This window comes from Rana temporaria, chromosome 4 (assembly GCF_905171775.1).
Source record: "Rana temporaria chromosome 4, aRanTem1.1, whole genome shotgun sequence".
Classification (NCBI taxonomy): domain Eukaryota; kingdom Metazoa; phylum Chordata; class Amphibia; order Anura; family Ranidae; genus Rana; species Rana temporaria.
This window is the reverse complement of record NC_053492.1, coordinates 158,159,917-158,187,026: the sequence shown is the minus strand read 5'-3', so window position 1 is coordinate 158,187,026 and position 27,110 is coordinate 158,159,917. Positions and strand designations below refer to the sequence as shown.

Genomic DNA, 27,110 nt, shown 5'->3' with positions numbered 1-27,110 from the left:
GGTTTTATATTATAAAATTGGGAGCAAGGTTTGGTTACTATTATTCCAAGTAATTTAAATAAGGTGAACACTGCCAGTGGGGTTGATTTGGAATTAGCCAGGTTTGACAAGCGCTAATTAGAATAGCACACATTCGTGCCATTATGATGGAGGGGTAAATTGGTTAATTGTCATTGCTCAATTTAGAGAAAGGTGGAGTCTTGTAGAAACATAAAATCATCACCCTAGACACTAACATTTCTGTCTGGGAACCTTGGAACAAATTAGCATTGTGTACATTATTCCTGAGTTAAATGACCAGTGTCTCAATTGCAATAGAAAGAGGATGGCAGTCAAAAGACACCCCTATCTGGTGCCTCTGTGTAAATTTATGGTGGATGATGTTATTCCAATTACCACGATATTAGGTCCAGAGTTTACATATAGGATTTTAACCTAATTAGTGTGAGTCTGTCTAAATTCAAAATTGGGCACACAGCGGCAGTATTGGGTGTTAACCAATATTTGATGGAGATTGAATAAAGTTCATTGTTGGTGCAAAAACCCACTAAATCCTAATAAATTATGGAAACAATCATTTTTTTGAAGACGGCTGTCTAAAAACTAGGCAAAAGTTTTATTATCACTATTTAATTGTGAGATTGGGAGTATGGGCCAAGGTTGTAAAGTTTTTTTCCTGACTACTAGTCTGAAGGAAGATGGTTAGCCTTGGAAAATATCTTGTTTGACCTATCTGTGAATACCTTCAAAATATTAACGGAAAGCCCATGAGGGTCAAGGGCAATGTAAGGTTTGTCATTGCATTTTGATTTACAGTAATTGGGAATAGGATTCTTAATAAGGCATCTGGATGTCAGTTAACTGTGAAAATTATACTGTATGTTTGCAAGGTATTATGAATATGTGTGTTAATATTTTGGAAAATGCAGCTGTAAGAGTAAGACCCTCTTGGTGGTGCCAAGAGGGGCAGAGCCAAGATCTTCTATGAGGTAATGACTAGGTGCTGATATTTGCACGTAACGCATCTACCTCTTTGTTCCCTGCTCCATCTGTCAACCACTTGTCATATGAAGCTTCAATAAAAGGATTTTTGGAAGTGTAGCTGTCCGGAATTATTTCTTGCAAGATCTTCTATAGCAGTGGTTCTCAACTCCGGTCCTCAGGACTCACTAACAAGCCAGGTTTGCAAAATAACTGAAATACATCACAGGTGATATAATTTGCTGCTCAGTGATAGCAGTATTCTAGTCTGCATCTCCTCAAGGTAATACTTAAAATCTGCCCTTTTAGTGGGTCCTGAGGACAGGAGTTGGGAACCACTGTTCTATAGGATGAGCTTGACAATGAAAATCCTAAAAAGATACTGTATAAGACACCAGTGGGTGATTAAAACCACCAGCATTTACCCAAATGTTCAAAGACAGTCAGATCCATTATTTTCAAAGGGGTAGCTCATTAGGGCGATCTTGAAATTAATAAACAGATACTGTATAAGACACTAGTAGGTGACTAAAACCACCAGCATTTACCCAATCTTGAGACAGCATTTTTAGGGGTTCCCTAAAGTGACGTCTATTTTTCCATATTATACAGGCAAGCAGTACCACATTTAAGTAATATTCAGTAAACTTTTAAAGACAGTCATATCTATTAACTTCAATAGGGTAGATCAGTAGGGCGATCTTGTTGCTGAAATTCATAAACAGATACTGTATACAACACTAGTAGGTGACTAAAACCACCATCATTTATCCAATTTCGAGACAACATTTTTAGGGGTTCCCTAAAGTGGAGTCTATTTCTTCATAGTATATAGGCATGCAGTACCACAATTAAGTAATATTCAGTAAACTTTCAAAGACAGTCATCTCCATTAACAACGTCATCATTATATTGAACACTCATAAACATTCTGGTATATTATTTTCTAAGGTCTTAAGTCTCATAGCCAGCAATCAGGAACAAACTCATCAGGATCAGGAACAAACTCATAAACCTCGTACACACGACCGAGTTTCTCGGCAAAAGCCAGCAAGAAACTTGCTGGGAGATATTTTTTTGCCGAGGAAACCGGTCGTGTGTACATTTTTGTCGAGCAAACTGTCGAGAAACTCGACGAGCCAAAAAGAGAGCAAGTTCTCTATTTCCTTGACGGGAATGGAGAAAATTGGCTTGTCGAGTTCCTCGACAGCCTAACAAGGAACTCGACGAGGAAAATGATGTGTTTCGCCCGACGAGTTCCTTGGTCGTGTGTACGAGGCTATACATTCACAAAATCACAGTTTAGCCCTAAATCTGTCATTCTGTTCTTAGATATGAGCACCTTTGATTTAATATATTTATAGCTAGCAATTAATTAATTATACATTTACAAGGAGTGTGCTTAGCATTACTGGTTCAGATTACCTGTGCAATGCTAATTATTGACATTTATTGTCATTGACTGGAAGTTTGTTACACACAAAATGACTAAATAGGACAAGAGCTAAACCCTGCAGTGGTGGAAATGTATTCTGTCTTAATATTAGTGGTACATATGTACATTTATGTAGTCCTGGTCTGCTACAGTCTGCTACTGGGATTACATTTTGGTTTAGTGACTGCCTAGTGTCACCATGAAAAAAGGTTTACATCTCACAGAAGGAAAGGATGATCTGTCATTGACAGACAAGATGCTTTCACAAAAAGACCAAGCGGTTCAAAGACTTGTGTGCAGAATACCTGAAACAAGATTAGGCACCGGAAGACTAGCCTGGAACACGGTGTTATTTTCCAATTCTATATGGTTGCATCTAATTCTGTCTATACATGGCAGAGATGCCAATCTGTTCAAAATGTGTTGTAGATGGATTTGCTAATTACCAATACTAGCAGCTTGTAGACTGAATCTGAATTGTTTTTCACTTGTTCTGACCTTTTAGGTGTGCACCATCTATTGAGGAACCCTGAGTTATATTTAGCAGCTTTCCATCTCATCCCACAGTCAGACTGTGCCTTGCAAACAAATTAGTGTTGGTATCACACCACAGCCTACTTGATAGGGGGAGAAAAATAGCTACGACTTTTCATGCAGAACGATATGCAGAACACGCTTACTGTATGAGTGCCAATGTAAAAGACAGGTAAAGCATGCAACTCTCACATTTATTAATAGATACTGAAGCAAACCATATCCCAAAATATCTGATCACCTGATTTCTCTTGTACTTTTTATAAACCAAATTATTCTATACCTGAAATACACCTAAAATACAAAAAAGAATCCATGTATCTTTTGCTTAAGAAGAAAATAAACAACTCACAGTTTCATGCAACCTGGTTAGAGATGCTTATGTGATTTATGTAGTCCAAAGAGAAACTATAGCTGCAGATGAATTATAGGAGTTCATTGCGACCTTTATAGAGTTATGACTTGTGTCTCCTGCGTTTGAAGCACACAGCATGAATATAATAAGTGAACAGGGGTAGATCAGACCTTTAAATATACCTGCATGATATTATATTACTGGAACAGATATAAGATATAGAGAGCAGAAACCCTGATACCTACTTCATTGCCAAACCAATGGAGGTATTTTCCAAGCTATGTGTACAGGTGAGAATCAACATTACTTAAAAAGGAAATATTCTTGATTTAGGTCCATCTAAATCATAGGTAATAGGTTTCTAACCCTCTTTCCAATCAATAAAGCAGTAACAGAGAATATGGGAGACTAGAACGAGCGTATGGTGTCTGCTGCAGTCTTGGGAAAGACGAATGATAAAGAAATGCATCCGTACTTACATTCATCTTCTATGTGTCTCCCTTTCAAGTCATTTTACAGGAAAATTCCAGTCTTCGGCACATCGCGGCGTATGAACGGCATGGTGTTCTGCACAGACTGTCAGTGGTATTGTTCATTGCTTTCCATTCCCTTTAGAGAGACTATTCCTCCTGGACTTGAATGCTCAGTTCAAAAATAGACTTTAATTCACTTCAAACATTCACGCCTTAACTCTTTACAGCAGCTGTCAGCATCTAACCATGCTAAACGCAGCAGCGACCAATTTATCGATGATTTCCCCCTCCTTAGAAATGAAAAAAAAAGCAACCAGACTGTGCCTGGGGTCTCCTGAACTTGTCTTAACCCTCCCGTTTCATGACGATTTGTGAGCAAGGCTGGGATGGTGAGAGCTGATCTTTTCCAAAAGCCTTCCCTGTTTCATTCATCAACCTTGCAGGGGGAAAATGTGTTTCTGATATGAATTATTCATGAGTTCAGTTCTGCTAGACCCAGGACATGGTGTTAATCATTAATAGGTTGTGACTTCCTTTCTATAAAAATGGCTTTCTAAAACCTTGATGATGTTTTTCCAAATTCTATACTATAGCTAGGGACCCTGATTATTACAGTTAAGCATCAAGCCATTTTTAATTCTTAAATCATTTTATCATCTGATGGTTTGTATATGCATGGCATGTATCTACTGTATAGCTATATATATATATATATATATATATATATATATATATATATATATACACAGTATATATAGATATATCTATATAGATATATCTATATATATAGATATATATATATAGATATATCTATTTAGATATGTACAGGTGCATGCACTATATATATATATATATATATATATATATATATATATAGAGAGAGAGAGAGAGAGAGAGAGAGAGAGAGAGAGAGAGAGAGAGAGAGAGAGAGAGAGAGAGAGAGAGATATATAGATATGTACAGGTGCATGCACTATATATATATATATATATATATATATATATATATATATATATATATATATAGTACATGCACCTGTACATAAGAAAATAAGTGCAAACATTTCACTGGAGCTTACCAATATCTGTAGGGGTAAGAATTTCTGAACATTGTCCAATTTCCAGTGAGCAATGTTGATTGATGACATCACAGACAAAGATTTGTGATGTCCAGTCTATAACTGAAATAGAATCAAATCATTGCCATGGCAACATAATGAAATTCCTGTAACTCTTATACTTTTTCCTCGGCTCCAAATACAGTAGAAACAGCCAATCATTCTCTCTGGTTAGGCAGTGAATGGAAGGCTAAGCTTCTTTTGTTCCCTGCAGCTTGGCTTAATACTAGAGAGCTCAAATTGTCCTACACTTGACTAAATCAGCCCAAAAATATCCACCAATGGAGTAAAAGGCTAGGACATTTTGCGGTAACTTAATGGAATCTTTGTCTTGCAAAGTTACAAAGTAATATGATGGAAAACTTTTTGGAACATGTCCTATTATATTACAGCAATTTACCAGATGTGGCTTTTCATTTTACTTTTCTGCTAGCAGGATTCAGAAATTAAATAAGGCTTTCATGCAAAACTATTAATATTATTCTGAATGTTGACAATAGAAGCATGTGTGTGAGGTCTTTTCTTTAATCATATTTTAAAGCCTGTCCAGGGTCTGTACACACTTTTAGGCATTTTTATGTTTTTTAAAGCTATGTAATTTCCTGTACAGTACATATGTAGCGCCCCCTTGCTTTCAGCATGGGCACTACGCATTAATTTAGTGGGGAACGGGAGAGTTACCTTGCTCCCATTCAATGTTTGTCTAAATTTGATGATCTCTGTCATTCTGGAAGTTCCACTGGGTCAGACTGTGGTCAGGAAGTGCAGTGCCACCCCTGGCCGGCAGCTGGCGCTAGAGGGGTTCTGGCAGAACAGATCTTCTCCCAGCAGCCAATTAGAGGATGTTTTCCCTCGCGGGGCATGCTGGGGGAGGGTATATCTGTGAGAGAGGTCATGTGTCGGAAACTTTCCGCGGGGTCCCCGTTCCAGGTGTGGTACCCACCTTCAGGGTACGCGCATCCATGGACCCCGCCGGCGTGGCCCACCTGGCCAGAGCTAAACTCTGCAGCGAACCTCTTCCTAAAGAGAGAAGGGACCCCAGTGCTCCACTGGGTTCCGAGGCCTATTGAAAGGATCCTAGTTTGGGATCGGGTGTCCGGACCACTGACAGGTATGCTTGCTGTCATCCAGGGACCATTTGCAAAAGAAGTTTACTGGGAGGATTCTCTTTCCTTATTTACTTAAGTCCTATTGAAATTGGCCTGTGTCGGGGTCCCTAGAGACAGGTCTGTGTGAGAGACCTGTTCCTCCCAGTACTATTCAGAGTGACTCTCCGGCTGCCAGGCCTATTATAGGGGTCTGTCCGGGGGCACTTTACCCACTCCGAGCAGAGTGGCGACGTGTATGCATTCGGTTTAATGCCGAGCAGAGTATTACTCAGTTCTATATCCAGGCCTGATACCGCATGGTTCTATTTCTTCCTTCATCAACCTTGACCTTCCTAATGTGTGTTGATGTTGGCCGTGTTTGGCCTGGACAATAAAGTATTGAAAACTCTTTATTGGATGTCTGGACCTCCACTCACTGTTGCTATTCTCACAATTACACCCTTAGACACTGCCAGGGTAACTTAGTAGGCAGGTCCCAAATCATTCAGCGGCTCCTCCGGGGGTAGCGCTACACATACATTTATGTGCAGTTTTAGGTACATTTACATGCTTTTTTTTCCCCCAGCACTCCTTATCGCTAATGCATTTCACTTTGTGGTGGAGATACACTATATTGCCAAAAGTATTGGGACACCTGCCTTTACCCACATATGAACTTTAATGGCATCCCAGTCTTAGTCCGTAAGGTTCAATATTGAGTTGGCCCACTCTTTGCAGCTACTGGGACCCAATCACCCCTTGGGATAGGGACCCCTTCTCATCTGGGGACAGGGACACCATCACCCCTGGGAAGAGGAACCAACTTCTCACTTGGGGACAGGGACCATTTGACCCCAACACCCGTGGGACACTGACCCTATCTCCCCTAAGGGACAGGAACCCCATTTTCCCTAGGGACAGGAACACCATTTTCCCTAGGGACAGGAACCCCATCTCCAGACCATGCTGGCTAGCAGGGCTGGTGTCAGCCACCCTTGGGTGCTAGGATGGGGGAGGGTGCAGTAAAATCTGAACCCCTAACTGCATACTCCCTCAGGGTGAACTGTCTTTGTATTAGTTAATCACCTTAAAGTGAGGTCAACCTGTACTGTTAATATTACTGTGCTAGTATTTTATTATCTTTATTTATTAGCAGGTGAATGTGGCCCTCCGCCCCTGAAAAACATCCCCACACCATAATCCCCCCCTCCACCAAATGATTTGGACCAGTGCACAAAGCAAGGTCCATAGAGACATGGATGAGCGAGTTTGGGGTGGAGGAACTTGACTTGACCTGCACAGAGTCCTGACCTAAACCCGATATAACATCTTTGGGATGAATTAGAGTGTGAGCCAGGCCTTCTTGTCAAACATCAGTGCCTGGCCTAACAAATGCTCTTCTGGAAGAATGGGCAAACATTCCCATAGACACACTCCTATACCTTGTGGACAGCCTTCCCAGAAGAGTTGAAGCTGTTATAGATGCCAACGGTAGACCATCCTAATATTGAACCCTACGGTCTAAGGCTGGGGTGCCATTAAAGTTCATGTGCATGTAAAGACAGGTGTCCCAATAATTTTGCCAATATAGTATAGAGTATATGCCCTTTACTATTTCTATGCAATGATGTGAAACAAGGCAAATTGCTTAGATAGGTATTGGACCTGAGCTGCAATACAGTTTACTGCAGGGACCACAAAAATGGACCCTAATGCCGCGCACACACGATCGGATTTCCGATTGAATAAAATCCGATGGAATTTTTTGTCAGAATTCCGATGAAGTTGACTTTCATCAGTCTTGCCTACACACTATCAGACTAAATTCCGACCTTCCAAAACGCGGTGACGAAAAACACTATGACGAGCCGAGAAAAATTAAGTTCAATGCTTCAGAGCATGCGTCGACTTGATTCTGAGCATGCGTGGATTTTTCTCAGATGGGATTCCACACAGGCGATCGGAATTTCCTATCGTTTGATGGGTCAGACAGGGCCCACGCGCGATCGTTTTTTCCAATTAAAAAAGTCCATTGGACTTTTTTTATCGGAAAAACGGATCGTGTGTACAAAGCATAATGGCCTCCTACCTCAGTGTCTGTCCCAAGTTTCTCGGTGTAGTTTTTTTTTTACAGCTCAGTGGGCCTCACCCAACTCCAACAAGGGTCACTGACCTCTATGTTAAATATACCGGTCATTCACAATGCCATTTAAGGGTAACAATTAGAGGAACCTAAAGTAAAAGTTTTGCTTTTCTGAAAGTTTTCCTTGCGCTTTTCTTATGTCCATATAAGAAGAGTTATAAAAGACTCAAAGGTCCATGTTTCAAACGTTCCTGAGTTACACTTCAACCACATTTTGAAGCACTTTAACTCAAGCACAAGGCAACAGAGAATGAAAACTCCTTGTTTGCAGCTCAATTCACCTATTGATTCCTTTTAGGTTTGTATTTTTGTCTAGATTGTTGTCTATCCCAGACTAAGTGGTCTACATCTGATTGTTTTTTTTTTCAATGTTTGTTGGAACATTAATAATACACAGCAAATGAAAATGCACATGCATATTTGAGCAAATGGTTTGCTAAACACAAATATGTTTACGACTAATGTAGTAAGATGTGACAGAACTAAAAGATAAATTATGCAGCAAAAATGAAGCCACCAACAGACATTAGATAAGGATTAAAAAGTCTAACTAAGCAGCACTGGATCACTGGTAATGTGGGTAGTGTAAATGGGGGGGGGGGGGGCTTTAACCACTTCACCCCCGGAAGAATTGATCCCCTTCCTGACCAGAGCACTTTTTGCGATTCGGCACTGATAACTGACAATAGTGCGGTCGTGCAATGTGGCTCCCAAACAAAATTTACGTCCTTTTTTCCCCACAAATAGAGATTTCTTTTGGTGGTATTTGATCACCTGAAGGGGTTAAATATGTTCCCTAATGTGTGATTCTAACTGTAGGGGGAGGGGACTCACAAGGGGAGGGGACTCTCACAGATCCACAGTCCTGCCGTGATTGCTGGCAATCGCGGGTGCCTGGCGGACAATGTGGCCGCTGGGAACGCGTACCGGGTCCCGCGCGATGCCGCACACACCCCCTAGACGGCCGGGAAGCCCAAGAAGTCATATGAAATCCACCCAGGATGGGAGATCCCATCTGTGGACGTCATATGTCTATGGGCAGTAGGGAAGTGGTTAGACACACATTGAGGATGTTTTTCCAAAGGCAAAAAGGCTCTTCACATTGCAATTGAAGCAGTTTTGGGTTAGTGAATGTGATGAAAATCCCCATTGGAAACAAAACCCAATCATTTACATGGGAAATCAAAGAGAACAGTATTTTTGCTTGAACATAAGTGGGTGATAGAAGTCAGTAGAACTTCACCTCAATCTCTGAGCTTGGTAAAAATGTACTTGCAAAGTGAACAGCCAGTAAATCAACCCTACTGTCATTTTGGGCGTTTTTTACAAAAGGCAAATCCACGTTGCACTACAAGTGCAAAGTGCCCTTGAAATTGCACTGAAAGTGCACTTGGAACTTAGTGCAGTCGCTGTAAATCTGAGGGGTAGATCTGAAATGCAGGGAAACTCTGCTGGTTTTATTATCCAATCATGTGCAAGCTAAAATTCTGTTTTTTATTTTCTTTGCATGTCCCCCTCGGATCTACAGCGACTGCATTTCCGAGTGCACTTTCAAGTGTACTTGCAGTGCACTTGAAGTGCAAAGTGGATTTTCTTTTAGTAAATAACCCCCGTAGTTTGCAGTTGTAGTGCAAAGAGGATTTGCCTTAGTAAATAACCCCCTTTGTCCTGAATTACAAAATGACTTTGTCTCTGTAGGGTATATTATATACTAAAAACACACTTAGACCCCAAACACACTTATATATTTACCAAAACCTTGTAGTGCAAGGGTCTGCCTGATTGCATACAAATTGAAACTCTTAAGGTATGACCTCATATTAGATGGTCTTGGTAAATCGGAAGACAAAAATCTGCAGAAAATCTAATAGTGTGTGAGGGGCCTTAGACATACAAAATAATGGAACTTAAAACAGAACAATGTTATCCTATGATTCCTAACAAATAAACAAAACAGCTTTTATCTATTAAATATTTAGGGCTCATTTAAATGCAGAGCTGTGTTTATGAATGTTGGGCTTACGTGCTTTTATTCACATTTGCATTGTAAAAAAATGCTTGCTGTACTTTTTTTTCACAGAATTGTACTGCACTGAACTGCAACGCAATGCAATGGCGTGAGCTTTGCTTGTTAGCTAATGTGGATTTTGGACTGTCTATGTAGTGGGAATGTGTTCTCACGGATATCCCACCGTATGTTGTGTGAATGAGCCCAAACAGTAGGAAGCTGATCTGTGATTGACTTCTATGGGTATCTGTTGTACTATGACTTCTCCAGAGACTCTCCCATCCTCTGGAACTCCCTGCCCCAGTATGTCTAATCAGTCCCTACCCTGTCCACCTTTAGGTGATTCCTGAAAACTCATTTATTCAGGGAAGCCTATCCCACACCCACCTAACCAACTGTCTCTTAGCCACCCCCATCAAATCACTCTGCAGCTATTACCTTTTGTACCACCACCCCCTCCCTTTAGAATGTAAGCTCTACGAGCAGGGCCCTCCTGTACCTTCTGTATTGAACTGTACTGTTGTCCCTCCTATACATTGTAAAGCGCTGCGTAAACTGTTGGCGCTATATAAATCGTGTATATTAATAATAATAAAAAACAAAACCTTATCAGCCAAAAAGCAGTGGCTGCCTGACTGCATTGAGGTTTCTGAGTCATATCCTAAAGTGATGTGTGTTCCAAATCTGTTGTAAAAAGCTTTTAGTTTACATGTTCCATAGCTCAAGCTGCAGTTTACAAACAAGCTGCAAATAGATAAACATATCTATGTAAAAACAAACCTAAACTCACACCTGCTGTCTCCAAAAGAGAATGCAAAATATTATTATGCAATATTTAATATTTATCTGTCAAAGATAAAATTGATGTTCCAACCCACTGCAAGGCATTTCATATAATATAATTGTTATAAGTGATGATAACAGCTTGGGTTTAACAGCAAACATCTGGCAATGTTTGTTGTCCACTGCAGTTCCCTTTGAAGCTTGCTGTGCAATTAAATGGTCCAAAGTAGATATTAAATGATAATGCGTGTTTTAATGACCTGTCCAGTGTATTTAATTTTAGAACCGAATAATATTGGTAGAGTAATTTCCAGGAAATCTTTGTGGCACCAGTGGGAGTCCATTGTATAAATTAATATTGCTTATTATTATTATCACAGTTTCCTCTGAATAAAATATACCGGTACCTTTAAATATTACGGTCTACTAAAGTATTAATGTCCCAGTTTGGTAAACCACATCAAACAGGAAAGTGTACAGGAATGGGGACCTTGGTGGGGAACAAAGAGCGAGAAACCAACAAGACTGCTAGCTGCTTCCAGAGTGGATTTATTCTTAAATACAGTAAGTCAATCCTGTGCCCCATCAAGTATCACCCTCAGTATACATGTATCTACAGTAGATAAATAAAGACTGAAACATAGGGGTTGATTTACTAAAACTGGAGAGTGCAAAATCTGGTGCAGCTCTGCCTAGAAATCAATCAGCTTCTAACAGCTTCTTCAGTTGAAAAAGTGTTAATAAACTCACAACAGTAAAAGCATGCTTGTTATATTCACTATGGAACCTAAGGGGTCAACTTCTGCATTATATAAAAAGGCTGTTTGATCCTGTCTTCTCTGAACCCCTCCTTCCACAGACTCCTAATAATTTCCTGATAACACAAAGTCTATGGAGTCAGGTTGCACATGCTCAATTTGGTCAGTATTGCTAGAGAGGATTTTTTCTTCTTGGGAGGATGCATGTGATCAGCACTGGACCAATCAGCACTGTCCAGACAGAGTGTCAGGGGCAGTGGTGGTCGGTCCATAAGGGGGGCATTAGCGCCACCCCCCCCAAAGTTTTAGCAAATAAGAAAGCTCATCATAGAACAATTTATTAAAAAAAAAAGATAATATGACTAACATTTTTTAACATTTTAAAGTTAACAAATAGTAGTCATATTATCATTTAAATTAAATAAAAAAAATCGTTCTATGTGTATGCACTATGTTGGGCACCGGACTAATGGGTTTCTTTAAGGTCCTTCAGTTTTTGACAAGCATGTGATTAGAGCCTGAGGCTTTAATTGGTTTGTCTTAGGTTGTCCTCAGGGGCGCAGAGAATTGCGCCCCAAACCCTTCCACGTTTGATGTTAAAAAAAAACAATATTCACCATCGTGTCACTTCGGGGTCTGGCTTCTCGTCCTGGTCGATCAGGAGGCTAAAGATTTGGAACCCGTAAAGAAGACCGGGTTAACAAGGAAACCACAGAGGGGAGCCATAACTGCAGTGAGTGCACACCTGGAGGGGTTTGTTTTCTCTCCCCCAAGCACCAGCCACCACAGGTCAGGGGTCTCACAGTCTCATAGCACAGTCAGAAAACTCCTTCTACAAGCTTTAACCAGTGCTTGGCTTGACACTGATAGAAGTTACAAGACTGCTCTAACTGTTAATGAGATAAGGTTTTTACCAGTTTATATTTTCTAAAATAATTGCATTTCCATGCTCTGTGTAGTGTGGGAGATCAGATATAGTGAATGCAGGGTCCTGGGTTTAGTAACACTTTCAGGCCTCGTACACACGGCCGAGTTTCTCGGCAAAAACCAGCAAGAAGCTTTTTTTTGCCGAGGAAACCGGTCGTGTGTACACTTTTCAATGAGGAAACCGGCGAGGATCTCGTCGGGCCAAAAAGAAAGCATGTCTTCTTTTTCCCCGACGGCAATGGGAAAATTTGGCTCGCCGAGATCCTCGGCGGCTTCACAAGGAACTCGACGAGCAAAACGATGTGTTTTGCCCGTCGAGTTTCTCGGCCGTGTGTATGAGGCCTAAGATTTGACAATAAAACCTGGAAGCTGGTTTCTATGCAGAGCTGCACCAGATTTTGCACTCTCCAGTTTTGATAAATCAACCCCATAATGTCTTCGTTATTCATAACATTACAATTTTTATGCTTCTGTTAAATGATTCAGTTCATATTCATGTTCATCTATCAATGTGAATGCAGGGAAAGCAAAGCCTTTTCAGAAACACAAAAAACTTTCAGGGCCAGAACAGTACTAATCACAATCTCCAAGTCAAACCCTTTAAGCCTCTACTTCTATTCCCTATTGGAAAATTTTATTCAAACAGCTTTACCAGAACAAATTGAGTCCATAAAACATTAAAGCTTTAAAAATTGAAAAGGGAAAAAGACACTTTACAGTAAATCTCAGAGAATTGATTGAGATGTTTTCTCACACTCTATCCTATTAATGAATTGTGACTGAATTAACCAATGTTATTTTATGCAGGTGTATGTAAATCTACTTAATAATTGATTTTTTTAGTTCGATGTGCGGGTTCTGTACACTTTTGTGGCCCCAACTTTGCTTATCTGATGGCAGCCTGGAATGGAGTAATTTTTGATGAGGTTTGTCATTAAACTACACTTCCTGGCAGGTTTTGGATTAAAATCATGTTTTAGAATTGCTTTGAGACCTGGATGTAGACAGAACAATAGATGATGGTAGCCAAGAAGAGCATGACAACAGCCATTAACCTAAATCCAGAAAAAAACACATGATACAAATGTTATAAATTGAGTTGCAGTTCAGTGAGTAAAATAAGTCTTTGATCCCCTACCAACCAAACAATAATTCTGGCCCCCACAGACTGGCTACAGTATGTGCTCATGTGGTGCACAGATTAGTCTTGTCTATTTAACCTCCCTGGCGGTATGATTATTTCAGAAAAAAGGTGCTGAAAGCGGTACCATTATTTGCAAGGAAATTTGGCGTTTTAAACTGTAGGCCTGTAATTCTTAGGCCCTGTACACACGACCGAACATGTCCGCTGAAACTGGTCCGCGGACCAGTTTCAGCAGACATGTTCGGTTGTGTGTACGGCCGACCGGACAGGTTTCCAGCGGACATTTGTCCAGCCGACCGTTTTCCAGCGGACAAAAATTTCTTAGCATGCTAAGAAACATGTCCGCTGGAAGCCTGTCCGTCGGACATGTTCGGTCGTCTGTACAGACTCACCATTCATGTCCGCTCGGCCGAAAGGCCTCGCATGCGTCAAAGTGATTCGACGCATGCGTGGAAGCATTGACCTTCCAGGGCCGCGCACGTCGCCACATAATCGTCGCGCGACGGCGTGGCCACGTCACCGCGTATCGTGTCCGCGCGGATTTCTGTCTGATGGTGTGTACAACCATCAGACAGAAATCTCGAGCGGACATGTCCGCTGAAAACGGTCCGGCGTCGTCTGTACGGGGCCTTCAGAATAACTCACTTAAATCTGTCCAAACAAGAGTCTAGTAGGCATCCCGGGTATGACATTTTTTTAAAAACAAAATTATAAATTATAATATAATAAATAATTATAAATAATTATAACAAATAATAATATAATTATAATAAAAAATATTCAATAATGTAATCAACTCAAAATCACTGAAATTTGCTCAGTTGCAGAATTGTTGCTGTCATTACTTTTATTTTTTTATGACGAATTTCCCCACAAATCGCTATCGCACAATTCTGCAAGTGATTATAATTTATTATCGCTGTTTTATAGCTGCTCTAAAACCATTTTTGACATAAAAGGACACTTTTGGTTGCTATGGACAATCTACAGTTTGCAGTCAGAAAGAACATTTTTTATTATATAAAAGTACATGTAGGACACTGGGCAGACCACTAGGGACAAGGGGGGTGTGTATTTTTTACATACAGTACTGTAATCTATAAGATTACAGTATACTGTATGTAAGGTGTTTGTTTACCTTTTTGAATTTGGCGCCGTTCTCCGCCCCCGTGCGTCGTAACGTCGCAGGGAACGGAGATCGGCAGCACACAGAGGCACTGTGTAAATCGAGCGAGGTCCCGCTTGCTCACACAGCGCGGTGGCATCGCTGGATCCAGGGACAAGGTAAGTAAACCAAGTCTGTGGATTCTGCGAGGCGAGCCCGAGTCTGACTCAGGGTTAACGATCGCAGCAGAAAAATTTAACCCCGAGTCAGACTCGAGAATACCGCCAGGGGGGTTAAGAAGATGCTCCTAATGACAACTCATTATGTGTATAAAAGACACCTGTCCACAGAATCTCTTTCTTCTATTCAAACCCACCATAATGGGCAAGATCAAAGAGCTGTCAAAGGATGTCGGGGACAAGACTGTAGACCTGCACAAGGATGTAATGGGCTACAAGACCATCAGCAAGAAGATTGGTGAGAAGGAGACAACTGTTGGAGCGATAATTCGCAAATGGAAGACATACAAATTAACCATCAATCGCTCTAGGTCTGGAGCTCCATGCAAGATTTCGTCTCATGGGGTAAGGATGATCATGAGAACAGTGATGGATCAGCCCAGAACTACACGAGAGGAGCTTGTGAATGATCTCAAGGCAGTCAAGACCACAGTCACCAAACAAACCATTGGTAGTACAATATGCCGCCAGCACCCGCAAGGTCCCCCTCCTCAAGAAGGCACATGTACAGGCTGTCTGAAGTTTGCTAATGAACATAACTAACTAAATGATTCAGAGAAGGATTGGGAGAAAGTGCTATGGTCAGAAGAGACCAAAATTTTGCTTTTTGGCATTAACTCAACTCGCCATGTGGATGGGTCTTCCAGCATGACAATGACCCAAAACATACCACCAAGGCAACACAGAAGTGGCTCAAGAAGAAGCACATTAAAGTCATGGAGTGGCCTAGCCCATCTCCAGACCTTGATCTTATAGAAAACTTATGGAAGGAGCTGAGGTTTCGAGTTTCCAAACGACAGACAAAAAACCTTAAGGATTTAGAGAAGATGAGTAAAGAAGGGTGGACCAAAATCCCTCCTGAGATGTGTGCAAACCTGTAAACCAACTACAGAAAACGTCTTACCTTTGTGCTTGCCAACAAGGGTTTCTGCACCAAGTACTAAGTCATGTTTTGCTTGGGAATCAAATACGTATTTTACTCACTGGACTGCAACTCAATTTATAACATTTGTATCATGTTTTTTTTCTGGATTTTTGGTTGATATTCTATCAATTGACATACAGTAAAACTTTGGGTTGAGAGTAACTTGGTTTGAGAGCGTTTTGCAAGACAAGCTAAATTTTTAACAACATTTTGCCTTGATATACAAGCAATGTCTGGATATAAGAGTAGCGTCATGTCACCACTGAGTATAAAATAGAAGAGAGGCGCCTCTAAGTGTAGCAATATGGTTACATTTAATGAAGGTACAACATTTAGAAACTCACATGGTTGATGATTAAAACAGGCACATCAAAGTATGCAGGCGTCCAGGGTAAAGCTGTCTTCATAGACCATTCTCCTCACCGCCATTGATATTGTCCTTTCAACGAGTGGTTCAAGCCTCGCTTTCAGATTGCTCTACCGGAGGGTAGTCTTCCCGGTCATGATTGCAGACTGATAGCGGTGAGGAGGACGGTCTATGTGGATTGCTTTACCCAAGATGCCTGCATACTTAGATCTGCCTTTTTTAATCATCAACCATGTGCTAAATGTTGTACCTTTATTAGATGTAACCATATTACTACATTAGAGGCACCTCTCTTCTCTTTTATACTCTGCAGCTCCTGCTGGATTTTGCTTCTAATCCCCTTGGGGAGGCTTCCATTTGTGGATGGGCATTTTATGGTTACACAACTTATCACATTGCTACAATCTTTTTATATGGACTATAAACTGAAGGACTTATGAATAAATAGTTGTGGAATGAATCCTTTGAGTTTCCATTATTTCTTATGGGAAAATTCACTTTGATATACAAGTGCTTTGGATTACAAGCATGCTTTCAGAACAAAATATTTTTGCAATCCAAGGTTTTACTGTACACGGTCACCTATGATAAAAATGACAGACCTTTAATTTCTTTGTAAGTGGACAAAATTACAAAAACTGCAGGGGATCAAATAATTATTTTCCCCACTATATGTCCTAAGCACAAAAACCTGTGTATCACTTTGGTATTTCATTTATTTATGTATTTATTACAGGTACTTATATAGCACTGTCAATTTCTGCAGTGGTTTACATATATATTGTACATTCACATCAGTCCCTGCCCTCAAGGAGCTTACAATCTAAGGTCCCTAACTTACATTCATGCATACACATACTAGGGCCAATTTAGGCAGTACCTGGAGCAAACCCACGCAGGTACAGGGAGAACATGCAAACTCCAGGCTGGTAGTGCCATGGTTGGGATTTGAACCGACAACTCTATCACACGTTATGACAAATCAATTGTCAAAATACCAGATGCATAACAGAACAATAAAAAGGGTCTCGGTCCGTAAGAGTCTTATGCTGCGTACACACGATCGGTCAATCCGATGAGAACGGTCTGATGGGCTGTTTTCATCAGACCAAACCGATCGTGTGTAGGCCCCATCGGTTATTTATCCATTGGTTAAAAAATTTGAAACTTGTTTTAAAATTAACCGATGGATACCTAACCGATAGAAAAAAAAATTATCGTTTGTAGGCACGTCCATCGGTTAAAAATCCACGCATGCTCAGACTAAATTAGGGGACGGGAGCGCTCGTTCTGGTAAAACTAGCGTTTATTATGGAGATAGCACATTCATCACGCTGTAACAGACAGAAAAGCGCAAATCGTCTTTTACTAACACAAAATCAGCTAACGCAGCCCCAAGGGTGGCGTCATTGGATTTGAACTTCCCCTTTATAGTGGCGTCGTACATGGTTTACTTCACCGCGTTCTGACACAATCGTTTTTTTAACCGATGGTGTGTAGGCACGACTGACCATCAGTCAGCTTCATCAGTTAACTGATGGAAAAATCCATCAGACCGTTCTCATCGGATTGACCGATCGTGTGTACAGGGCATTACAGTGGTTAGTGATCTGCATGAAGCAATCCTCCAATTTATTGTACAGCATAGATTTTGTTTGCATTGGTATGTACTTCCCTATGTACTATATAAAGGGATGCAATTCTTCAGCAATATGAAATGAAGCAGTGCCAGGGAGAGAAGAGGATGACAATGCTAGAGAGGTATAGATTACTTATCAAAGCAATCTGGGGCAGCCCAAATCCCATGAGACTCAAGCCGCAAAATCCGAGCATGAGAGCAGATTGGTTCAGTGCTGACCTAGACAGTGGGGGATTTTTTGTCTATTTGTCAGTCTTTCTCATCATGTCACCTCTGGAAATTGCTGATTCGGCTTTGTTTACCTTGTAACTCATCGGCTTGCTGTTTAAAAGAAGAACATTGGCTCTTTTTTTGGCATCTACCTGATCATTTTGGAAGGCAGCGTCGTCTGTACCTCAGAGGGAAACCTGCTGACAGATGGAAAGCAGGAATAGAAAAAAAGTGATGGCTCAAAGTTGAGGCCGTTTGATTCAGCACTTTTAATTAGCAAAAAAAGATAAACACTACTATATTGCTATTAGAGGAAAATTAAGAAGCTTATTCCTCTAATTGGAAATATGCAGTTTCTTAACTGATGCAAAAAATAATTACCATAATCACTTGTATCAGCAACCAAGACAATGCCGTGTCTGAATAAATATGTCAGTGGTAATTAAAGAGAAACATATGTAAAGCAGAAATTACTTTGTGCGCTCTTACAACATTCCTGAAAGCTCTATTAATGTAAACAATGCCCCTATGACAGAAGGCATGTCTGCTGTCTATTAGGCTCATTCATCTATCCTTCATTTCACACATCCATATGCTAATGATAGGCTGTCACGTCACCAGTCTCCAGAAATATTACATAAGCACCTTATCTGTTTCATTCTGCCAATAAATCAGCATTTTTTGTTTTAAACAATGAAAGATCCAACTGCCAATCCAACTGCCAAAGTAAAGAACAAGCACCTGTAACAGCCAAGACGCTCAAGCATTCTTCAACAGTACAGCAGCTGTGCACTGAAAGAATGCTGCTTTTCTTGGCTCATCATGATTTCCCAGCTTATCTGAGGAGCTATTTTATGCTTGTAGGTTGGTAATTGTCTAGAATTCTGAAAGTTTTCTGTTAATATCACTGCAGTATTTGCTGCTTCTTATTCCGACACTTTTTATTACACACAACCTGATCACAACCAAAAATGATCAAATTTGAAATAAAAAAGATAGTTGTATATGCTGTATACAGGGCTGGTGCTACCACTAGGCAAACTAGGCAGCCGACTAGGGCGTCCTGCTGCCTAGGGCGCCCAGTCACTGCTGTTCCTACTCACTTCTCTCTGCAGCAAAAAGCTAAGTCTCAGCATTACCAGGCAGCCGCCTCTACGATCACACTAATAGTGTCAGAGTTGCAGCGGCGGCGAAGGACTGTGTCTGTGTCCCGACTCCCGAATGAATGGAAGCAAGCAAACATTCATTGATGGGCACTGGTAGGCTGCATTGATGGGCACTGGTAGGCTGTATTTGATGGACGCTGGTGAGGCTACATTTGATTGGCGCTGGTGAGGCTGCATTTGATGGGCGCTTGTAGGCTGCATTTGATAGGTGCTGGTAAGGCTGCATTTGATGGGCACTGGTGAGGCTGCATTTGATGAGTGCTGGTGGGCTGCATTGATGGACGCTGGTGAGGCTGCATTTGATGGGCGCTGGTGAGGCTGCATTTGATGAGTGCTGGTGGGCTGCATTGATGGACGCTGGTGAGGCTGAATTTGATGGGCTCTGGTCAGGCTGCATTTTATGGGTGCTGGTGAGGCTGCATTTGATGGGCGCTGGTGGGCTGCATTGATGCGTGCTGGTGAGGCTGCATTGAAAGACACTGGTGAGACTGCATTTGATGAGCGCTGGTGAGGCTGCATTTAACCACTTAAGACCCGGACCTTTAGGCAGCTAAAGGACCTGGCCAGTTTTTGCGATTCGGCACTGCGTCTCTTTAACTGACAATTGCGCAGTCGTGCGACGTGGCTCCCAAACAAAATTGGCGTCCTTTTTTTCCCAGAAATAGAGCTTTCTTTTGGTGGTATTTGATCACCTCTGCGGTTTTTATTTTTTGCGCTATAAACAAAAATAGAGCGAAATTTTGAAAAAAGTTCAATATTTTTTACTTTTTGCTATAATAAATATCCCCCAAAAATATATATAAAAAAATGTTTTTCCTCCATTTAGGCAGAAATGTATTCTTCTACCTATTTTTGGTAAAAAAAATCGCAATAAGCGTTTATCGATTGGTTTGCGCAAAATTTATAGCGTTTACAAAATAGGGGATAGTTTTATTGCATTTCTATTAATTATTTTTCTTTTACTACTAATGGTGGCGATCAGCGATTTTTTTCGTGACTGCGACATAATGGCGGACACATTTTTGGGACCATTGTCATTTTCACAGCAAAAAATGCATTAAAAATGTATTGTTTACTGTGAAAATTACAATTGCAGTTTGGGAGTTAACCACAAGGCGCTGAAGGGGTTAAGTGTGAGCTCATTTGTGTTTCTAACTGTAGGGGGGTGTGGCTGTAGGTGGGACGTAATTGATTGTGTTTCCCTATAAAAGGGAACACACGATCAATGACGGCGCCACAGTGAAGAACGGGGAAGCTGTGTTTACACACAGCTCTCCCCGTTCTTCAGCTCCAGGGACTGATCGCGGGACTCCAGCGGCGATCGGGTCCGTGGGTCCCGCGGTCACGGTCACGGAGCTTCGGACCGGGTCGCGGGCGCACGCCCGTGACCCACGGCTGGGCACATAAAGAGGACATACCTGTACATGCATGTGCCCAGCCGTGCCATTCTGCCGACGTATATGTGCAGGAGGCGGTCCTTAAGTGGTTGATGAGCGCTGGTGAGGCTGCATTTGATGGGTGTTGGTGAGGCTGCATTTGATGGGTGCTGGTGGGCTGCATTGATAGATGCTGGTGAGGCTGCATTTGATGGGCACTGGTGGGCTATATTTGATGGGTGCTGGTGAGGCTGCATTTTTTTTTTTTTTAAATATGGAACGCTTCACGAATTTGCGTGTCATCCTTGCGCAGGGGCCATGCTAATCTTCTCTGTATCGTTCCAATTTTAGTATATGTGCTGCCGAAGCGAGCACGTGAGGCTGCATTTGATGGGTGCTGGTGAGGCTGCATTTGATGGGTGCTGGTGAGGCTGCATTTGATGGGCGTTGGTGAGGCTGGATTTGATGGGAGTTGGTAAGGCTGCATTTGATTGGTGCTGGTGGGCTGCATTTGATGGGCGTTGGTGAGGCTGCATTTGATTGGTGCTGGTGAGCTGCATTTGATGGGTGCTTCATTAATATGGTGGGGTTTACATGGGCAGGGAAAGGGGGGTGGAGTCAGGGGTGGAGCCGGGGCGGAATAAAATTAGGTTTTGCTTAGGGTGTCAAAAATCCTTGCACCAGCCCTGGCTGTCTAGCCATTTTGTGTTAGTTTTCAATACAGTATTATTATTATTAATAATAATAATAATAATAATAATACTTATTAATCACATTCATTCATTTAGCAGACTCTTGCTATAACGTTAAGTGTATCTAAAGTCATAAATGTTTGTCTTCATTTGAGATAGAGAAGGAAAGGGTTTAATCTCCTGTCTGTGTCGGTGTGGAGATTTTCTTTCACTATCTGTCTTTTTGATGCAACAGGCAAGTAGAGGAAATCTTTCTAAATTTAGGTGAATTCAACTCAGTTGTCATTAGAACAAATGTCCCCACTGAACTATGTGGCCCATTTCAACTCCAAAATGGGGCATTTTCTACTAATCCTTCCCTACTTTATCCATAACTAAAAAACATAGTGTGCACTGTGTATATATATATATATATATATATCAAATTGTCAAAAGTATTGGGACGCCTGCCTTTACACACACATGAACTTTAATGGCATCCCAGTCTTAGTCTGTAGGGTTCAATTTGAGTTGGCCCACCCTTTACAGCTATAATAGCTTTAACTCTTCTGGGAAGATTTAGGAGTGTCTATGGGAATATTTGAGCATTCTTCCAGAAGCGCATTTGTGAGGTCAGGCACTGATATTGGATGAGAAGGCCTGTTCACAGTCTCCGCTGTAATTCATCTCAAATGTGTTCTATTGGTTTGAGGTCAGGACTCTGCGCAGGCCAGTCAAATTCCTCCACCCCAAACTCGCTCATCCATGTCTATGTGGACCTTGCTTTGTGCACTGGTGTGCAGTCATGTTGGAACAGGAAGGGGCCATCCCCAAACTGTTCCCACAAAGTTGGGAGCATGAAATGGTCCAAAATGTCTTGGTATGCCGATGCCAAGCCCAACCCCTAAAAAACAATCCCACGCCATAATCCCCCGTCACTAAATGAGGGCTTGTGAGCAAGGTGAATAAAAAGGCACCTGACTAGACAACAGCTTGTAAATGTACTGTATAAAGGTTTAAACAAACAACTAAACTAAAGTTGATTAGTATATATCAGGGATATGCAATTAGCGGACCTCCAGCTGTTACAGAACTACAAGTCCCATGAGGCATAGCAAGACTGACAGCCACAAGCATAACACCCAGAGGCAGAGGCATGATGGAACTTGTAGTTTTGCAACAGCTGGAGGTCCGCTAATTGCATATTCTTGGTATATATTCTATTGTAATTAGATAATACTAATGGTCAGTAATAAGAGAAATCACAGTAATAATAATAATAATAATAATAATAATACATAAGTACACCAAATAAGTGATGTTAACTGCTTAAGCCCCGGACCATTTTTCTGGTCAAAGACTAGGCCACTTTTTGCGATTCGGTACTGCGTCGCTTTAACAGACAATTGCGCGGTCGTGCGATGTGGCTCCCAAACAAAATTGACATATTTTTTTCCCCATAAATGAAGCTTTCTTTTGGTGTTATTTGATCACCTCTGCGGTTTTTATTTTTTGCGCTATAAACAAAAATAGAGCAAAAAATTTGAAAATAATTCTATATTTTTAACTTTTTGCTATAATAAATATCCCCAAAAATATATATAAAAAAAATGTTTTCCTCAGTTTAGGCCGATACGTATTCATCTACATATTTTTGGTAAAAAAAAAAAAATAAATCGCAATTTTTTTTTTTTGATTTGTTTGCGCAAAAGTTATAGCATCTACAAAATAGGGGGTAGTTTTATATCATTTTTATGATTATTTTTTTTTTACTAGTAATGGCGGCGATTAGAGATTTTTATTGTGACTGCGACTTTATGGTGGACACATCTGATACTTTTGACACATTTTTGGGACCATTGTAATTTTTACAGCGATCAGTGCTATAAAAATGCACTGATTACTGTAAAAATGACACTGGTAGTGAAGGGGTTAAAAAATAGGTGGCGCTGCAGGGGTTAAGTTAGTACTAGGGAGTGATTCTTACTGTTAGGGGGCGTGGCTACATGTGACACGTCACTGATGACCGTTCCCGATCACGGGGGAACAGCCATCAGTGACAGTGTCAGGCAAAATAGGGGAATGCCTTGTTTACAAAGGCATCCCCCTGTTCTGGCTTTGTCGATCGCAATCGCGGGTTGTTTGGGAACATCGAGTTCCCGGGACCCGCGAGCAGGCTCACGAGGCACGCGGCGGGCTCACGCACTTTTAGCTGGGCAGCAAATTCAAAGGGACGTACAGGTACTCCCATGTGCCTGCCCGTGCCATTGTGTCGACGTACATCTGCGTGCGGCGGTCGGCAAGTGGTTAAAGCCAGTTCATGAAAGCATTTGGGCTATCCCCCCCTTCAGGCTGTCATGAATGCTGCTGCCAGGTTCATTAACCTTACAAACTGATTAGTGTCTGCTACTTCTCTCTGTCAATCACTCCACTGGCTTCTGCTCACCCAACTAATTCAATTTAAGATACTAACAACAACTTACAAAGCCATCCACAACTCTGCCCCCAGCTACACCACTAACCTAATCTCAAAATACCAACCAAATTGTTCTCTTCGTTCCTCCCCAAGACCTCCTGCTCTCTAGCTCCTTTGTCATCTCCTCCCATGCTAGCCTCCAGGACTTCTGCGGAGCCTTTCCCATCCTCTGGAACTCCCTACTTCAATCTGTCTGACTTTCTCCTACTTTGTCCACTTTTACACTCTCCCTGAAAACCCATCTCTTCAGAGAGGCTAATCTGGCCCCCAACTAACAAATTTACTTTTATTTTCTCCATTAGCCCATCCCCCGCAGTTATTACCTTTTGTATTTCTTGACCCTCCCTCCCTGATTCTTACTGTATTGTAATTGCACTGTCTTCCCTTATGTTATAAAGCGCTTCATAAACTGTTGGCGCTATATAAATTCTGTATAATAATAATGTATTTCTTTACTAGTACTCATTACTGATCAGTAATAATAATACAAAGACAAATATAACATACACAATGTGTTAATTATAATGTTTCAGTTTACCGAAGGCTGAATTTACTGTACACACATTATTTTATCAATTATTACAGTATTTTAGGTGTAAACATCCTTTACAAAAATGATTGCATAGGTTTTTGTTACTTAAAACATCACTTGGTCCCATGTTGGGATGATTGTGGGTTTCAATGAAGTGTCCATTGAGAAGAACAGGAAAAGGAATCATTTGAGAGATAAAATTACAGTTCATAAGAAATAAAGGCTTTCAGTGGTAAAAATTGCCGTCATGGGAAAGAATAACAACTGTACACCTTAGTGATATTTATGTTTGTGAATTGAACGTTTTGAAGGGAAAATTGTCATGTGAGAAAATACTGAACACAGTTAAAAGTACGTCTACCATCTGCTGCATCCTGCTGTTTTGTGGTTGACCACCAGGCTAGTCTGGCAGACATCAGCTCTTCCCATTATGAGAAAGCCTATCTGCTGCTTCATGCCTCTTGCATATACTGTACCTATTGGCCAGTGAAGCAACCCATCATAGGCCAATAGGAATGTGTGAGGGCAAGACTTAGTGGCAGGTTCCAACATTGCCAAGAAGTGAAGAAGATTTGCCATAACAACTTACACTCTATTGTCAAAAGTATTGGGACACCTGCCTTTACACTCGCATGAATTTTTATGGCACCCCAATCTTAGCCCATGCAAAATGTGTTCTATCAGGTTGAGGTCAGAACTCTGTGCAGGCCAATCAAGTTCCTCCACCCCAAACTTGCTCATCCATGTCTTTATGGACTTTGCTTTGTGCACTGATTTCTTCCACCTGCCCTCTGGAAGAGGCTTCCAGGCTATAGGGCAGGGAGAGTCAAATGACCAGTATAAATATTTATCATGCCCTAGCCCAGCGCTCACCATCCAGTGGTGGTCCACGATAAAATGGTGGTCCCCAGGGGTTCTGTTGCAAATCAACACTGTGGCAGATGTATACTGCCCAATGTTGTTTTCAGTGTTGTTCTCAATGCACGCTGACAATTGGAGCATTGTGTGTATAAGGCAGCAGTGTGATCTGGGCGGGGTGGGAGTCTGAAGAATTATGTGTATAAGGCATGTATTCAATTCATGTTAGTAGTCTGCGGGATTCAAAATCGTGAGTTTAGTGGTTCGTGAGGTCTGAAAGGTTGGCGACCACTGCCCTAGCCAATCCCTGGAAGGAGGTGTGCAGAATGTGGCTGTGGAGGTGATAAATGTATGGGAGGCCTTTCCAAAGTGTTCTCTCCTCTCCAAGAAGGGTTCCCAACCACTAGGAGATAGCTGATGAGACAGAGATTGCAGTCTGGGACTCAGCAGGAGCTGGACTGATGGTCTGGGGAAGATTGCTAAAAAAAATATTTGCTGGAGGGCAGTGTCCTGAAGTCTTTGCCAGGACGAGGCCCTTTTATCTTCCTCACTGAGAAACTACCTGCGGATGTTGGGTGGCAGAAAGCTTATGGGACATTGTGAATAAAGTCCTTGCTGTGGGCTCAGATGTGCAAGTGCTAGAAGGGAACTAAGTGCCAGAGGATGCAATGTGGATTGGGACTACATGTATAGAGTCCTAGATATATCAGCTGTCACCCTGTTATTTCTGCTATCATTTGGAATATCCTGGGACCCTAAATCCCTCTCCTGTTTTTTTAGGACCAACGGTGGTGGTGTTTTTTAGGACCAACGGTAAATCATTCCATACCTTAATCCCCCTGCACGAGAAAGCTTGTCACTGTTTCCTCACCCTATGGACAATGACATTTGTTTTGTCCCGCTGAACATAGTGCTCTACTAGGGACATATTGTGTGAATCTTTTTTCCGGAGGTACTCTGGTCCACCTCCATGGACTATCCTATGCATAAAACAGTCAATCTCAAACAGAACCCGCTCACGGACGGGCAACCAATGCAAGGTATTCAAAATTGGGGTGATATGTTCTCTCCTACCAGCACACATAAGTAACCTTGCTGTGGCGTTCTGAATTGGTTGGAGTCTATGCATGATCTTTTTAGGTAGGTCAAGGAACAAAGCATTACAGTAGTCCAACCGACTGGTAATTGTTGCATGGATCAGAGCGATCTTATCCGAGTCATCATCCAGACTGCAGAAAAGGGCCCGCATGAGCTTTATGTGGCGGTGGCATGAACTCACTACTTCACTCACCTGAGGGTCCAGAGTTAATCTGGAATCCAAGATGACCCCCAAGTCCCTCACCTGGTTGGCTACCTCAGGCAAAGCATCGAACGAGGAAGGCCACATGGGAATAGGAGTGTCTTCCTCCCTGTCACTGAAGATGATAATTTCAGTTTTTGTGCCATTCATACACTCATCCACAGATTGATCTCTTCTAAACAGGCTGCTAGTGGAGACTGGATTCTATTTTCCCTTGACCTATGCTAGAAATTAGCCTGGCTACAGAGAATGATGGCAGCCTGTCCTCACCCCCGGTCCACGGGCCAGGCAAACAACTATTGTTTACTGAGCCTGCACTGTCTCCAACATGGCAAGTGCAGGACCCAACAGATAGCTTGGGGTGTTTCATTTCATAACACAGATGAGGTCCCTAACTACATTTGCTAATAGGCTACAGAGGCCACAGCAGTGGGGGATCTTGGATTTTTCTATGTGAATGTGGGGATAAACTCCTTTAACTGAAGACACATTTTATTGTT

General features: G+C 41.6%; 1 protein-coding gene and 1 non-coding gene across 3 annotated transcripts in view; both read right to left on the bottom strand.

The window, feature by feature from the left end:
- LOC120936705 (schwannomin-interacting protein 1) overlaps window positions 1–27,110 on the bottom strand; it is a 541,245-nt gene that overhangs the window by 221,451 nt on the left and 292,684 nt on the right. Inside the window, exon 1 of one of the 2 annotated variants that reach the window (XM_040349263.1) lies at window positions 3,785–4,148. The exons of the other annotated variant lie outside the window; for it this stretch is intronic. Within the exon in view, the coding sequence (XP_040205197.1) occupies window positions 3,785–3,790 (6 nt within the window). The 5' untranslated portion in view covers window positions 3,791–4,148. Of the gene's footprint in view, window positions 1–3,784; window positions 4,149–27,110 lie in introns of those variants that run through there. 2 annotated transcript variants of the gene reach the window in all.
- Window positions 21,042–21,148, bottom strand: LOC120938377. The gene has a single exon (XR_005749003.1). It is a non-coding gene; the product is annotated as a U6 spliceosomal RNA (small nuclear RNA).